Raw genomic sequence first — 16,946 nt, 5'->3', positions numbered from 1 at the left:
TGAAATTGGCATGTATAGGGTTGTTCCGATAGCTTAGTGCCCTCCCTTTATTTAGCAGTACCCCCTAGCTACGCCACTGTTTTTGATTCTTTTGTTGGCAACATCCTTCCTGGATTCAGGCTCACAAAACAAACGTCGAACTATAGACAACGTCAATCTCTTTCTTACCAGCCATTATAATTGCTTCAAATATGATAAAGTTATCGAAAAATCATTGCCCTTTTTATTCCAGAACTAACTAGATTTGCATAAGATTTTTTTTGGTTATATATATATATATATATATATATATATATATATATATATATATATATATATCTATAAATATATATATATATATATATATATATATATATATATATATATATATATATATATATATATATATATATATATATGTAAATATATATATATATATATATATATATATATATATATATATATATATATATATATATATATATATATATATATATATATATATATATATATATATATATATATATATATATATATATATATATATATTTATATATATATATATATATATATATTAATATATATATATATATATATATATATATATATATATATATATATATATATATATATATATATATATATATATATATTATCGTGACTTACGATGAAATCACGATAGTGTATATATAAAGACCAGTAAACAGTCATTTATCTTTTATTTTGTAAGGGAAATATTATGAACATTATGCAATGTGAGATGCGTAGAAAATTATAATTGTTGTATTGAATTATTTTGTAATAATATAACATTTCTTTTTGTCGAAGTTTTTGTAAGGCAAAATATATTGAATAGTGGTTTGACTCTAAGCAATCGTTAATGAGTTGTTAAAGTTTGTTTTGACGAATGCGGGTCGCGCATGCGTTGATCTTCAGTCGTCTTTGAGTAATATAACTCAGAAGGAGTTAGTACCGACATAGCTCTGTTACGAATCGGGTCCGGTATCTCATCGGGGGAGGGTTGAATTAACGCACCACCAAGAGATTCTTATCATCATGGATTAAAAGCTAAGTCAAGGTTTTATAAGTGTTTTGTTATGTTAGTGATATTGAAGGGCATGCATGCACGTTAGATATCGTTAATGACGAACATTTGTAAAATAAGACTGTACTTCGGGTTGCCGGATAGGAAGTGTTACAATGAATAGTTAAGGTTAGTAATAAATGTGAATATTTTTATTCCTGGTCAAATAATGATTTAAACACAACGCAATGTCTCGATTTATTGAATGACAGGAACAGAAAAGAATCCTTGAAAATCTGTTAAAGAACCTGGTAATATGCAAACCAAATTAGGGTAAGTTTAGGTTTCCATATTTATTGAAGATTCTATATGTTTACTATTTTGGATTCTTTTGAGTAAATATATAATGGTGCCGTGACCAGGATTATTATTATTATCGATTGTGATGATTAATACTGAGGGATAACGTATATATTTAACATTAATATTGGTGTTAATACGTGAATATGTTTGAGAGATGTTTTTACCAACATTACGTGTCGTGAGAAAGTGTTCGTGGCGGCGGGTTGTTATGGCTAGGTCGCAATTGGCAATTTAGAAAACAGTTGACACCGTACTTTTTTGCCGTGAATCATATGAGGAGATTGGATATTTTATATGCGTTATACATTCTGAATTGATCAGTGTTAATCGTTGCCACTAATTAAAAACATTTAAGTATGAAAACTATTTTTCACTAGTTGTGATTTTTATTGAAAAATGATTTAAAGTAGCAATAATTTTTACGTAGTTGAGTTTCGGCAATTCGTTATTAGCTGAAAGTGAAGTTAATAAATTGATTCTTTCCTATGGTGAAATTTTCGAGTTGTGTGAGTTTGCGTCGACATTGATAATATCGTTGTCGCACAAGGCGTCCATTTGGCAATGATCGGGAATCCATTGATGGGTTAAACTAGTATCGGTATTAATTAGGAATAACGTTGTTGCACAGGTGACCATCTTATTAATGACCGAGCAGTTAAGTTGAAGTTGTTTAAAACGAAACTCTATGGGAAAGAATTTAATATAGTTGTGTTGTTGAAAATAATGTACTAAGTAATTATTAGGTAGTTCCTTCATACACCCTTACTTGGTCTATTTTTTCTCCTGTGGTAAACATTTTAGTGAATTATTAACAATGTCGGACATAGAAATATCAGACGTAGAAATGTCAGATAATGAAAATGAAGAAACAGAAAAACGCATAGTGCTGATCCTAGGACATTCCCAGGTAAAGAAAAGGGAAGATACCTTTGATGAGATAAATGAAGAGGAGGGAACCCTTTGTTTTGTGACACGTTGAATAGGTGGTGCTACGTGCAATGATATTACATCTGAAGAAGTAAAAGGGTGTGAAGCAGAGGCAGTTGTGCTTTTTGTAGGAAGTAATGATATAGATAGTGAAGGTGTTGAATCAACAAGTGATATTCGAAATAATATCATAGACCTGGCAAAGGATATCTCCAATGTGGACGGAGTAAAGATAGTCTATATCGTTACTGTAGAACCCCGTACAAGCCTGAGATATGTAACCTATGACAAATATCGAAGAAATCAAAATAGGTTGAACCAAAGGTTACGTAAGTCAATCAGTTACTATATCATTAATAATGGTCTTACTGAAAAGGATCTAGGTCATGATGGAGTTTATTCAACTCAAGAAGCCTCTGAAACATCAGCGAGAAGAATATATGATAGTCAGCAGTGATGCTGCTTCAGGAGAATGGTAATAACACAAGTGGACCAAGTGGGGTGGGGATGGGGAGCTACGCATCTTACATTGCATTTGTTATAAGTTGTATCTAATTCTGCTGATAAATCTTGAATTGAATTTCTCTTGAAGTGTGTTAATTAATTGTATTTTATGGGGTGGTTATATATGAAAAATTGTTGAAATTGTATATTCTGTATGAACAGTTGTTTGTTGAAATTGCTGAAAATTTGAAAATCTATTGGTTTTAGCTGGTTTGATAATTATCTTTGGAAAAATGTCTGATAAAGAAGCTTTGGTGAGGTCACGAGGTGGTTACAAGGGCGTAATCACCAAATGGGTAAATAAGATAGACTCTGCTATTGCTGCAGGTAATGTCAATACATTGTCTTCAATTAAGGATTTAATTATGAAGCAAATGAAGATTGTGCACGACTTGAATGAAAAGATATTAGCCTTAACCACTGAAGAAGATCAAATGAAAGAAGTGGAAGAGCAAGCAGAATATGAAGTAGTAGTTGGTGAACATTGGTATAAGTTGAGCAATGCCATCACAGCGATATCAGGAAGTAGTTTTTCTGGAAATCCTCCACCCACACATAAGACTAATGTTAGATTACCTAAATTGGATCTCCCACATTTCATTGGAGATGTGTTGGAGTGGAATTCCTTTTGGGAATTGTACAATGTGGCGGTACACCAGCGAGGGGATTTAGAACTGATTCAGAAATTCTCATATCTGCAAAGTTTGCTCACAGGAGATGCTCTAAAACTGATTTCAGGATTTAAGTTGGAAGCTGCGAATTATTCACAAGCTATATCTCTCCTTAGAACCACATATGGGAAAAATGATGAGATCAAACGAGTTCTAGTAAGAAGATTACTAGAAATGGAGTCTCCATCTCCTGATTCAGAAGCATTGCAATCATTCAGAGCAAATTTTGAATGTTCGATCAGATCATTAGAAAGTGAAAACCTGGAGTTGAATGAGCTCTACACTATTTTGCTTCATGGTAAGTTGCCTAAGAGTGTTAGTGAAACTGTAAAACGCAGAAGTGGGGATGATTGGCTTGTATTTGATACATTTAAGAAATATCTGGAAGAAGAAATTCACAATCTAAGATCTTTCATCTCGACAGATGTAAGTAAACCTGGAACTTTATCAACAATATATACGTTTACAGTTAATCAATCACAATCTGTTAGACCTAAGAGCAAAGGAAATGTGAGTAGATTTAGTTCTCAACAAACAAGAAAATGTGCATTGTGTGAAGGGGAACACTGGTGGACACAGTGTAAAACTTATGCCAGTAGGGATAAGAAACTGAGTCGTCTCGGGTTTTTACGATTATGTTTTGTGTGTGCATCGAATAAACATTTTAGTGTAGATTGTGAAAAACAAATTTTTGGAAACGGATGCAGATTAAAACATCATCGTGTATTATGTGATAAACAACAAACCAGCAAACCAAGTAAATCAACAAATAAATCAGCAAATAAACGTAATAATAATGGTGTGCAGGTTGGAACACTTTCCGTAAGTGATCAGGGTCAGAAACCCAAGCAGAGGTCAATTTTACCAACAGCCACAATTGTGTTAAAAGGTAAAGGAAGACATTTGGTACGCCTTCGTGGATTATTGGACACTTGTGCAGACCGAACCTTTATCAGGAAGTCAGCACTTAAGGACGTACAGTATAGATCTAAAGGCACGGAAAAAATTGCCTTAAGGGGTTATTTGACAAGCAAACCTGTGAATGAGTATGAGACGGTTAGTGTTTCCATACCTTATAAGGGTAGATTGATTATTATGGATTGTATTGTGGTAGATGAGTTACCAGAGTATACTAAGAAATTCAACGTTAAACGAAATTTGAAAACATTGTGTAAAACCAAAATTTGTCTAGCGGACAAGGATTTCGATCTGCCTGTGGACAAACAAGCACCCATTGATATGTTGGTAGGCGTTGATAATGTCTATAACATATTACACCCCGGATTCAGAGAGGCTGGAAAATTGATATTCTTACATACCATATTTGGATATGTTGCGACAGGGTCCTGTAATGCCCCTCCAATACAGGAAACCCAGGTAACTGTGTTAAAGCTAGCAACTAACGAGGAAGTAATTGAAGCTACTCATAAACTTGATAGTGATATAAGGAATGATTTGGATATTTTGTGGAATTTAGATAAAGTAGGTATTGACTGCAATGAATTGAAAGAACATGATCGAAAGGTTCTTGAAGACTTTGAAAGTACCATTGTATATTCTGTAATGGAGAAGCAATATGTTGTGGCCTTACCATGGAAGTCTAATAAGTCGAGGCTTCCATCCAATTTTGGCATGGCGTTGGGCCGGGTTAAGCAACAGTGTGCAAAATTTCAGAAGGATGAAGCCTACCTGAACCACTATCAGAAAATCCTGAAGGATCAGGAGGATAGGGGGTTTATTGAAAGGGTAGATAAAAACAATGTGGTTGAAGATTGTCATTATCTAGCACATCATAGTGTACAGAAAGATAGTGCCACCACTCCAATCAGAATAGTTTTTGACTGTTCCTGGAGACAAGGTAAAAATGGATTGAGCCTTAACGACTGTCTGTGGACTGGACCACATATTACGACAGATTTGCTCAAGGTCTTATTGCAGTTCAGAACTAACAACTACGCCTGTATTAGTGATATAGAAAAAGCATTTCTTATAGTACAATTGAGAGAAGAAGACTGCAATTACACACGGTTTTTATGGTTGCAAGACCCAACGGATCCAAATAGCGAATTAATTATATATAGGTTTAGGGTGGTATTGTTTGGGGCTACGTGTTCTCCGTTTCTGTTGAATGCCACTATTAAATCACATCTGGCAGCTGTAAGAAAGGATACGAGTTGTACTGAAATGGTGGATATGATGAGAAGGGGATTATATGTGGACAACCTTCAATTTACCTCCAATAATGAAGAAGAATTAATAAACTTATTTTTTGGCGCAAACAAAATATTTGCACAGGCGCACTTATATTTAAAGGAATGGACTAGTAATAGTGATCTTTTGAATACTATTGCGGGTGCTTATCGTATAAAATCAGAAGAGAAGCAAACCTATAAAGTCTTAGGCCTAAATTGGAACATATCTAATGATAAATTAACAATAAAACCTAATCACCTTAAGACCGGTCAAACAAAACATGAAATATTCTAAGTGCAATTGCCCAAATTTATGATCCTTTAGGAATGCTTATCCCTATTACGATACGAGCTAGAATATTTTTACAGGATTTGTGGAAACAGCAGTTGAAATGGGATGATCTACTTTCAGTTCCTTTATTAGAACAGTGGAATGAGTTGTCCAAAGACTTAGAGAAAAGTCTCAGTATTTCCTTCTCCAGAGGCACTAATCTGGAGAAAACGGATTATCTCCACATTTTCTGTGATGCTAGCATAACAGCTTATGGTTGTGTGGCCTATCGAGCAAGTGGTAAAACTTCGTCTCTGATTATGGCAAAGGGGTGAGTAGCACCCATTAAAGAGTTGACTGTACCTAAATTAGAATTAATGGCTTTGTTGTTAGGTACAAGATTGTGTGAATTTATAGTTGAAACTTTTGAAGGAAATAAATTTGAGAAAATAATAATTTGGTCTGATAGTAAAGTTGCCCTGGGATGGTTAGTGACAAAGAATAATTTGCCAGTATTTGTGAAAAATAGAGTATTGGAAATTAACTCTATAAACACGGGGATCGTGTTCTCTTACGTCCCATCTTCAGAAAACCCTAGCGACTGGATTACTAGAGGAAAAAGGACAGCAGAAGTAAGAAATAACTCCTTTTGGTGGGAGGGACCTCCCTGGTTAAAATCAGAAAACCACACCTATCCTATTGACAGGACATGGGTGAAAGAAGCACAAGCACAGGATGAAGTTATTCAAGTCCATCTTTTAGAGAACAGTGAAAAAACCCATCTGCTGAACTGGGAAAGATTTAGTAGAGTGGATAAATTTTGTAAAACTATAGCTTGGATTAGGCGATTTATTCACAATTGCAAATCAACTGGCTGTAGAAAAATTGGAAGTTTAACGCTGGAAGAACTTCAACAAGCTAAAAATAAAATGATTATCCTCTTACAAAAGGAATACTTTCCGGAAGAATATAAAGCTTTGGAAAAAGGGGGTAAAGTTTTAAAATTGACCTTATTAGTACAATTAAATCTCTTCTTGGGAGAAGGAATTATAAGATGCAGAGGAATATTGGAACATGTCGCACAGGCGGCGGAAATAAAATTCCCAATCTTACTGCCGAAAAGTTGTTTTCTCACAAAATTGATAGTAAGGGAGCATCACTGTTTATAAGCTCACATGGGAGTAAATGCAACCGTGGCAAGTGTGAGACAGGAATATTGGGTCCCACAGCTTCGCCAATTATCCAAAAGTGTAATTCATCATTGTGTAATCTGTAAGAAAACACAAGGAAGACCCTACTGTGTAAATATTGCTCCACCATTGCCAGAATTTCGGGTGCAGAGAAAACAACCCTTTAGCGTTACAGGGGTAGATTATACAGGAGCGTTGTTAACTAAGGAGAAACAGCAAAATCCTGAAAAAGCCTATATTGTGTTGTTTACTTGTCCATTTACTAGAGGAATCCATATCGAATTAGTAAAAGATCTGTCCTGCGATTCGTTTCTTATGGTGTTCCGAAAGTTTTGTAGCCGTCGGGGATTTCCTTCTTTAATGCTAAGTGACAATGCTACTACCTTTGTATCGACTTCAGTTTATTTGAAAAACATGGCAGAAAGTTCCTTAGTGCAAGAACACCTGAATGCTATCGAATGTAAATGGAAGTTCATACCGGCCAGAGCACCTTGGTTTGGAGCTATATGGGAAAGATTGATTGGTCTTTTGAAAACATGTCTACAGAAAGTAATAGGTCAGGCCTTTCTCAGCTTTAATGAACTTTCCTGTGTTGTGACTGAACTTGAAGCAATTATTAATGACAGACCCTTAAGTTATACATCGAGAGATCTTGACCAGTTGGATATTCTGACGCCCAATCATTTGATTTTAGAACGTAGATTGAGATCTTTCCCTAGGGAAGTCATAGATTGGAAAGATGAACTAAGGACCCTCTGTATGGTGAAAATAAGGCTGTTGGAAAGCGATTTTTGTATATTACAAAAAAATGTGATGATCTGTGGAAAGGGTGGGAGAGAAAATATTTAACTTCTCTCAGAGAAACTCATCGGGGAGGAATCAGACACGAATCTTGGCCCAAAATGGAAGATGTTGTGTTGATACACGATGAAGGACCGAGAAGTCGTTGGAAGCTTGGTCAAATTGTCAAATTACACGTGGGACCGGATGATGTCTTGCGCGTGGTTACTTTAAAAACCCCACAAGGTCAAGTAATGAGACCTGTTGTCAAGCTATATCCTTTGGAATTATGGCAAGAGACTGATGTTGTCATATCTGAGAAAACTGATAACAAAAGCACCCGACCGAGCAGGAAAACAGCACAGACGGCTACTGAGGCGAGAAGAGCCCTCATTCAAGCGGGACAATTATAACTGTAAATATTGTTTCTGTTTGCTGGGAGTGTATCGTGACTTACGATATATAAAGACCAGTAAACAGTCATTTATCTTTTATTTTGTAAGGGAAATATTATGAACATTATGCAATGTGAGATGCGTAGAAAATTATAATTGTTGTATTGAATTATTTTGTAATAATATAACATTTCTTTTTGTTGAAGTTTTTGTAAGGCAAAATATATTGAATAGTGGTTTGACTCTAAGCAATTGTTAACGAGTTGTTAAAGTTTGTTTTGACGAATACGGGTCGCGCATGCGTGGATCTTCAGTCGTCTTTGAGTAATATAACTCAGAAGGAGTTAGTACCGACATAGCTCTGTTACGAATTGGGTCCGGTATCTCATCGTTGGAGGGTTGAATTAACACACCACCAAGAGAGTTCTTATCATCATGGATTAAAAGCTAAGTCAAGGTTTTATAAGTGTTTTGTTATGTTAGTGATATTGAAGGGCATGCATGCACGTTAGATATCGTTAATGACGAACATTTGTAAAATAAGACTGTACTTCGGGTTGCCGGATAGGAAGTGTTACAATGAATAGTTAAGGTTAGTAATAAATGTGAATATTTTTATTCCTGGTCAAATAATGATTTAAACACAACGCAATGTCTCGATTTATTGAATGATAGGAACAGAAAAGAATCCTTGAAAATCTGTTAAAGAACCTGTTAATATGCAAACCAAATTAGGGTAAGTTTAGGTTTCCATATTTATTGAAGATTCTATATGTTTACTATTTTGGATTCTTTTGAGTATATATATATATATATATATATATATAATGTAATTAAATGGTGATTAAATAGGTTGCAAAGCACATATTTCCCTTTTATTCCAGAATTAACTTTATTTGCAAAAGATATATTGTTTAAAGGTACATACGATTTTTTTTAATATCTGAAATTTCTCTACTTACTCTTTTAGATCTTTTGTGGTGTTCACCCAAGATTACACCATTTTTCATCAGTTCCTGAAGTGGTACGCGTTCAGTTGTTCGTTTTCAGCCATGACTTATCAAAAATTTATTGGGGAGGTGTTTCGGAGAGCTAAAATAAGATATGACAATCAACTACAAATGGATGGAAATAAAATAGTGGGTATACTTACGCCTTTTTGTGCTTTGCAGCCTATTTAATTACCATTTAATCTCTTATAATATATATATATATATATATATGCATAATCTCTTATAATATATATATATATATATATATGCATGTATGTATGTATGTATGTATGTATGTATGTATGTATATATATATATATATATATATAACATCCCAAAAATTGTAAAAGAGTAAGTAAAGAAATTTTTCAAATATTAAAGAAGAAATAGTATGTACCTTTAAACAATATATCTCTTGCAAATACTAGTTAATTCTGGAATAAAAGGGAAAATGTTTGCTTTGCAACCTATTTAATCACCATTTAATTATTTTTATATATATATATATATATATATATATATACACATTTGGGCTCAAGCCATGTCGCCCTGATGGAAGTTCCTTCTAGTAACCTCTACAGTTTAATATTTCTGCAATTGATATTACAAGAGAATTACTGTCAGGTATCACGGGGTTCCAACCCCCAGAAACGACTATCCGAAGATATCATGTATAATCAGGGACGTATCCTAAGATAACCATAGATATCTGCACCCCAAACAGAATTTTCCCAGTCTAGTCCACTAAGGAGTAGGATAAGTAAGGAGCCATTACACATCCTTTCCCCTTCTAGTGCCCCAATACGGTCCCGCTTCTCATTCCTTCGATTGCAGCTTTTGGCTACAGTTCAATTGTTTTTTTGGGCGCTTCTTTCACAGTTTTTTCTTTGGGGGGGGGGAAATGGCTTCCTCTTCTTCGTCAAAGTTGAGTATTTACCTCTCTCTGCCTTTATTTATGCTAATTTTGGTTTCATTCCCTTCGGGGACTTATTATTTTTAGCTTTTGGTTAGAGGAAGCCAAAGCGCTTCGAGTCCTGCTAGCATGGCGTCGGGCTTAGTCTCCAATGGCCTCTTGTTTTTTGTGTTTACTTTAATTTTATGGGTAAGTTTCACGTTAGTTAGTTTTTGTTTAGTATTACGATGCTAAGGACTCAATTTTATATATATTTTCATTACGATTAGCATTACGATACTAAGGACTCAATTTTATATATATTCATTATGATTTATTATTTTGGTCTTTTGTGAGTTCGTATCAGTTTCGGCATGTCCGTCCGGCCATTTTGCTACATACGCTCTCTAGTTGGTTTACGGTATTCATTTAGAGTTCCCCTTTGCGAAGGGTGAGTACACTCTTTCCTGTCGGTGCGCTGACAGTTGTATGATGCCGTATTCTAATCCTTTTTATATTTTGAGAGAATAATTATTTTGTTGATCCCCTTACTGATATCGAAATTATTTATATTGTGAGTGTTTTATTGTGTGAAGGCCTAGCCCTTTGGGGTTTCTGGCATATTAACCCGGCAGCATTCTCCTTTATAAAGAGAGTTGTCAGACTGTCGGCAATGCTGGTACTTAGGACTTCGTCGTCTCCAACGGCATTCCTTTTCTGGGCCATACTATAGCGATACATTGCTATATTATCCATGTGGCCTATACTGCTACACTCTTTTGCATGATCGTCATTTTAGTATGCTGACATCGTTACCGATATTGTCGTAACTGGCGGCAGTTCTCGCCCAGTATTGGGTATAGTTTTTGTGCCCATGATTTAGGAATAGCCTTGGGAGGCGGCGATGGCGTTACCTATCTGTGCCGCTATTATCGGCAAGGATATTATGTTATGAAGGCAGATGTTTTTATTTTTGGGCTCAAGCCATGGCGTCCTGATGGAAGGTTCCTTTTTGGTAGCTTCCTTGGGTAAATAACTACTAAGATATTCCCAGAGAATTTAACCACAGGTTATCACAGAATTCTAACTTCTGGAGCGAGTATCCTAAAGGTTTCCCTTTTAAGACATCGTATATCAACAGGGGACGCATGTATTAACGCGCCACATAGCTATCTACACCCCGAACAGAGTTAATGCTTCGGTGTGTAAGGGCTGAGAATAGCTGGGAGCAGTTCCATAGCTAATCTCATTCGTGGCTACTTCTGGTACTCGAGACGTAAACAAACGGGCGCCATTGCTTAAATGACGTCACGACCGTCTTCATCCTTTGTTCAGTAGCTCGCCCTACTTAGACGGATTTTCCCTGTGCCTTACTTATCGCTTTGCATCTACGTTATGTCGCTACCTTCAGCCTCGCCTTCTTCTGGAAAGTTGAGTACAAGGTTCCAGTATTGTTTAGTTAAGCTCTGACCGTAAAGTAAATATTACTTTCCGAGATAATTGTTGTTTTGTGGCAGAGCTGTGCCTCTACCGGACCCGCCATTTTATGGCGTCGTTGTCATGCATGCCTTATTTAGTTAGCCACAACAACGCTTCCAGCCTTATTTACTAATCGATAACATTAGTTTATTTAGTCTTCATAGCTAGGAACTTTTATATCGTGTTTCGACGCTTTTTATCGGTCATCGATTGACCTCATACCAGTCGGCTTCTATAGCCCCCAGGCCAGAGCGCCTATATAAGTGTTCATGCATGATTTTATTAGTGATCCTAGGCTAAGTTATGAAGATAGTGGCATTATTTTACAATACTTTCGACTGTGATGCAAGTGTTTTTCGCCTTCAGGGACCATATAGGGGATAGGTTAGTTAGTGTCCCTTCCTAACCTAACCTACTGTAGGACCCCTATATGCTTCCTTCATCCCCTGCCTTGGCATTCCCTCTGTTTAGCCTTGATTCCCTTACTAAGTAAAGGGATCAAGCGCCTAACGGAGTATTTTATCGCCTCTCAGTCCTCCCTAAGGGAATGAACCCCCCTTAGGGTTGCGTCCGAGAGTGAGGAACGGCTAGCCCTTCCTCTATGGCTAGGACTAGTCTATGACTGTCCTGCGATAGCGATATGTCTTCTATCTTTCCTAGTTCAGGGCTCTTAGCCCTGCTCTAGGTTGGGTTTTGGAAAGGTTATTCTGTCCCCTGCTGAAACTGTACCCATGCACCGTTTCAGCCAGGCTGCCTTATCTTAGGTTAGGGAGTGTCCTCCCTTTCCCTAGTGGCCGCTCTGGTACAGAACCCCTTCCATGGAAGACTCTTCTCTTCTCCCCTCCCCACCTATCTCTTGTATAGCCTAGCCTACACTTAGGTTAGTCTATACCCATCTGTCCCCTGTCCTACAACTCCTCCTTAGGGTGGAGTGATAGGGCTACCTTGAGCTTCTATGTGCAGTCCGCTCTGGTACATATACCCTTCATAGTGTCCTATGGGGTTAGCCACTGGATGTGTTCTGCATGTAGAGGCCTCCCCCTCTTTGGGTGTCCCCTAGCCCTCCCTTGGGCTACCCTAGCTCCCGGTCCTCTGAGACCCCTGCTTCTGGGTGATAGAGCCAGCCTCTATCATGGGTACACCCTCTCAGGGGGGGATGTCTGGGAGTCCATGACTGGACTTCTTACATCCCTCCCCCTGTCTCTCTCACTATCCGGGTGCCGGTCCCTTGCCGCCTCCACTGTCGGCGATACCCGCCTCCTACCTTGGTGACTCTCCCCTACCCTCATGCCGCCAGCCCCCCGCGTGCCGGGGAACTGCCGACCGCCGCCGGCTCCTGCCGATGGCTCTCCTCCTTCCTCCTAGCTTCGCCGTCCGCCTGCCGGTCGGCCACCGGAGTGCCGACATCCACTGCCGGCAACCTGGTTGCGCTATAACCATCCTTGTCCCAGTCACCAATCCGGCATCCTCCGACTGCCGGAGCCGCCGCTCCTCTGCCGGCGTGCCGCCGTTGTTCCGGCAGCCGCCACCCTGGTATTACTCTTGACTTACATATTGTCTCTTCTAATGCCAAAAACTCTGCTGGAGCGGCCTCCGGCGTGCCGGAGGTCTGCCGGAACCCCCCGGAGGCGTCAAGACTACTTGCACCCCCTTCTACTAGCTATCATATGAATACTGATAGCCCTACACTGCAAACAGATGGCCTGTTTACACTCTTAAGATCAGTGCCTTGGTACTGTTCTATTAGTAATCATGCTGTCTCTTTGCATTCTTCAAAATTCCAGCATGCTGCGTGTATCTTAGCGCGGCTGGTTGCCGGAAGCAGTTACCCTAAGGGACCTGTTAGCCCCCTAATTTGGGACCGAGTGACCTCGGTCCCAAACTTATCCTTGGCATTTTCCATGGAATTCCATTGCCCTATGGACTTTTAAGGAATACTATCCTGTGCCTTCGGCCATCTCGGATTATCCAAGGATAAAGCTTGCGGTAGCCAGCCGGGCGGGATGCATGGAGTATGTTTTCTTTACTACTTCAATCTCTATGCATCACACCCTTCATTAAGTTAAAATTAATGATTAATGTTAACTTAGCTTAAGAGCCATTCTTATGACTCCCCCCATACTCATTTTCTCTTTCTTCCACAGGAGGAGCAGATGAAGTGTGACTTCGACTTCTGCGCTGTGAAACGCCCGCACTTCTACAGGCATACGGCTTGCAGGACTCACGCCCCTTGTGCTAACAAGAAAGGGGATCTGAAATTCTGGGACCCACTGAATTGTACGGTCTGCCAGGCTCACCTAGTTGATTCCTTCCATAACCCTCCCTCAGCGGAGGTCAGGGACACTTCTCGGGAGAAGCTACGCAAGTGGGTGCGTGGCTTCCAGAAGAATGCCACCGGACCGTACCTGGCCACTGAAGAATTGAGGTCACTCCTGTTCCCTAAGGCCTCCCCTGATTCTGTGGTACCCAAGGATTCGATCCCCACTGTCCAAATTACAGTGGAACCTGATGTAGTCATGGCCCAGTCCATGCACGAGTGCCGCCTGGATTCCGAAGATGACGAACACATGTCGGATGTCTCGGAAGACACGGAGAAGACCCTTATGGCTCAAGGAGCTGAAGATGACGAAGACCAGGTGGAATACGCAGAGTCGGAGCAAGAGGTCGCTCCTCCTTCCATCTCCGCCCCTACTCCTACACCGACGGAAGTGTCTCTCCCGTCTACCTCCACGACCCCGGAACCCTCATCATCCACTCAGGAAATGATCCGGTTGATTAGAGCCGTCATGGACGACAGGTTAAAGGAGAATCAGGAGTTCATCAGGTCTATGATGGGATCCAAAGAACCGAAGAAGATCTCGGTTAAGGATCTCCCCGCTTGCTCTCATGCCAACCCATGGAGGTATGCTGAGCATATGGTGATAGCGACCGGCAGAATCTTTGTCAGCGACAAGATCGGCTCGGTCCCCCTGGAAGATGTGGAATTCTTCCCAAATTTTGAGGCCTACCCGGACTGTTACGTCCGACTTCGCTCTGAACCTGCCTCTAAAGAAGAGACCGAACCGAAAGAAGAGATAGTGTTCGATCTCGCGAAGGCCCAGGCTATGCTAGCCAACACGTTCAAGAGTAGGGGTTTTACCTGCTCTAAGCTTCCGGCCCTGAGCAAGAAGCACCCTACCTACGTCGCACCTGAAAATGCGGTACTTCCATTCATGGAAAAGGCTTTCGCTGCGTGCCTTAAAGCTGTGGAAGAGGGGAAAGCCTGCCCTGCACTGGAGGAGTGCAGACCCTTCTCCATAGTTACTCCCCCTGACGCTCGACACTGGAAGGACATCCAGCATACTTTCGTCGTGGGAAAGCTAGATCCTGACGTCGCCGGACGTCAGTTTAATGAAGACCTCCCGAAACTTAACGATCACCTCCTTCGTCGGGAACAAGATACGAAGGAGAGGCTCGCAGCATCTATGTCCCACCAGGTCCAACTTGACATTATGGCCTGTGACACCAGAGTACCAGACCACTACATGGTACTTGCCAAATCCCACATGGCAACCCTGGTGAAGGACATGTACCACTTCATGAAGGCTCGGAGAGCCTGTCGTGAATTCGTGTTCGCAGGTGCCACTGTGAAACACGAACCCCGGAGGCTGATTTCCTCCAACATCTGGGGCAAACACCTCTTTCCTTCTGACCTTGTGAAGGAGATCACCGACAAAGCCGCCACGGAGAATAGGAACCTTCTCCACAAGTGGGGCATGCCAAAGAAGAGGAAATCCTCTCAGGACGACGGACCTCAACCTAAGAGGAAATCTTCGAAACAGAAACCCCAGCAACGTCAACCAAGACGTCAGTTTCCGGAACCCGCTACCTCCCAAGTGGCAGCTCAGCCACAACAGACCTTTCAACTGGTCACCCAACCGGTGTTGTCACAGTCACCGGTCTTCACCCCTGCTTTCGAGCAACAGACGACTACCTTTCGTCCCAAAGGTAGAGGCTCAAACAGAGGTGCAGGCAGAGATGCGTCTCGCCGTCCCTCCAGAGGCAGAGGAGGAAAGGGAGCTAGCGGCCGAGGCAGCAAGCCCTCGGGACACCAGAAGCAATGAAGTGCTTCCGGTGGGAGGAAGACTCCGCCAATTCCAGGATCGTTGGACCTTCGATCCCTGGGCACACAGCATCGTCAAGAAGGGTCTAGGCTGGAGTTGGACTCAACCACCCCCAACATTCCAGCAGTTCTTCCAACAATCAACCCCCCTTCTGGAAGAATATGTCCTAGATCTCTTGAACAAGAAGGTGATAAGGAAGGTAAAGTCCACCAGGTTCCAAGGAAGACTGTTTTGTGTCCCCAAGAAAGACTCCGACAAACTCAGAGTCATTCTGGACTTATCCCCCCTCAACAAGTTCATAGCGAACGACAAGTTCAAGATGCTGACTCTTCAACAAAATAAGGACCCTTCTGCCTCGAGGTTCCTACACGGTCTCCATAGACCTGGCGGATGCCTACTGGCACGTTCCAATGAACCATCACGCTTCCTCCTACCTAGGATTTCGACTCCAAAGGAAAAGCTACGCCTTCAGGGCCATGCCCTTCGGCCTCAATGTGGCCCCTCGGATCTTCACAAAGCTGGCGGACGCCATAGTACAACAGCTCCGCCTCCGAAACGTCCAGGTGATGGCCTACCTCGACGACTGGCTAGTTTGGGCTCCATCGCCCGAGGATTGTGTAAAATCCTGCAACAAAGTCACCCAGTACCTAGAACACCTGGGATTCAAGATAAACGAGAAGAAATCTCGCCTCTCTCCAGCTCAGAAGTTCCAGTGGTTAGGAATCCAATGGAACCTTCAGTCACACCGCCTTTCCATCCCCCAGAAGAAAAGGAAGGAAATAGCAGGGTCTGTCAAGCGATACTGAAATCCAAACGGATTTCAAGACGCCAGCAGGAACGAGTTCTAGGCTCTCTAGAGTTCACCTCAGTAACAAACCCAGTGCTTCGTGCACAGCTAAAGGATGCCGCGGGAGTCTGGAGACGTTCTGCATCCATCGCTCGAAGAGACCTCAAGAGACGGCTCCCAAACAGACTTCGACTTCTCCTCAAGCCGTGGTCGGAAGCAAAGGCCCTGAAAAGGTCCATTCCTCTTCAACACCCACCTCCATCACTCAACATCCACACGGACGCTTCGCTGGAGGGTTGGGGAGGTCACTCCCACCAAAAACAGGCTCAAGGCACCTGGTCTCCCCTGTTCAAGACGTTCCACATTAACATCTTGGAGGCCATGGCGGTCCTTCTAA

At 40.7% G+C, this 16,946-nt stretch overlaps 2 protein-coding genes across 3 annotated transcripts in view; one reads left to right on the top strand and one right to left on the bottom strand.

The window, feature by feature from the left end:
- LOC137643973 (large ribosomal subunit protein uL11-like) overlaps nucleotides 1-16,946 on the bottom strand; it is a 265,311-nt gene that overhangs the window by 132,706 nt on the left and 115,659 nt on the right. The gene's annotated exons all lie outside the window — the stretch shown is intronic.
- Nucleotides 1,729-16,946, top strand: part of LOC137643972 (uncharacterized) — a 111,844-nt gene continuing 96,626 nt past the window's right edge. Inside the window, exons 1-2 of one of the 2 annotated variants that reach the window (XM_068376803.1) lie at nucleotides 1,729-8,888; nucleotides 9,267-9,397. In XM_068376803.1, the coding sequence (XP_068232904.1) occupies nucleotides 3,031-5,955 (2,925 nt within the window). In that variant the 5' untranslated portion in view covers nucleotides 1,729-3,030 and the 3' untranslated portion in view covers nucleotides 5,956-8,888; nucleotides 9,267-9,397. Of the gene's footprint in view, nucleotides 8,889-9,266; nucleotides 9,398-16,946 lie in introns of those variants that run through there. The other variant, XM_068376804.1, reaches the window with a different exon arrangement.

Source organism: Palaemon carinicauda, chromosome 7, assembly GCF_036898095.1.
Source record: "Palaemon carinicauda isolate YSFRI2023 chromosome 7, ASM3689809v2, whole genome shotgun sequence".
Classification (NCBI taxonomy): domain Eukaryota; kingdom Metazoa; phylum Arthropoda; class Malacostraca; order Decapoda; family Palaemonidae; genus Palaemon; species Palaemon carinicauda.
This window is presented reverse-complemented; position numbering and strand designations above follow the sequence as displayed.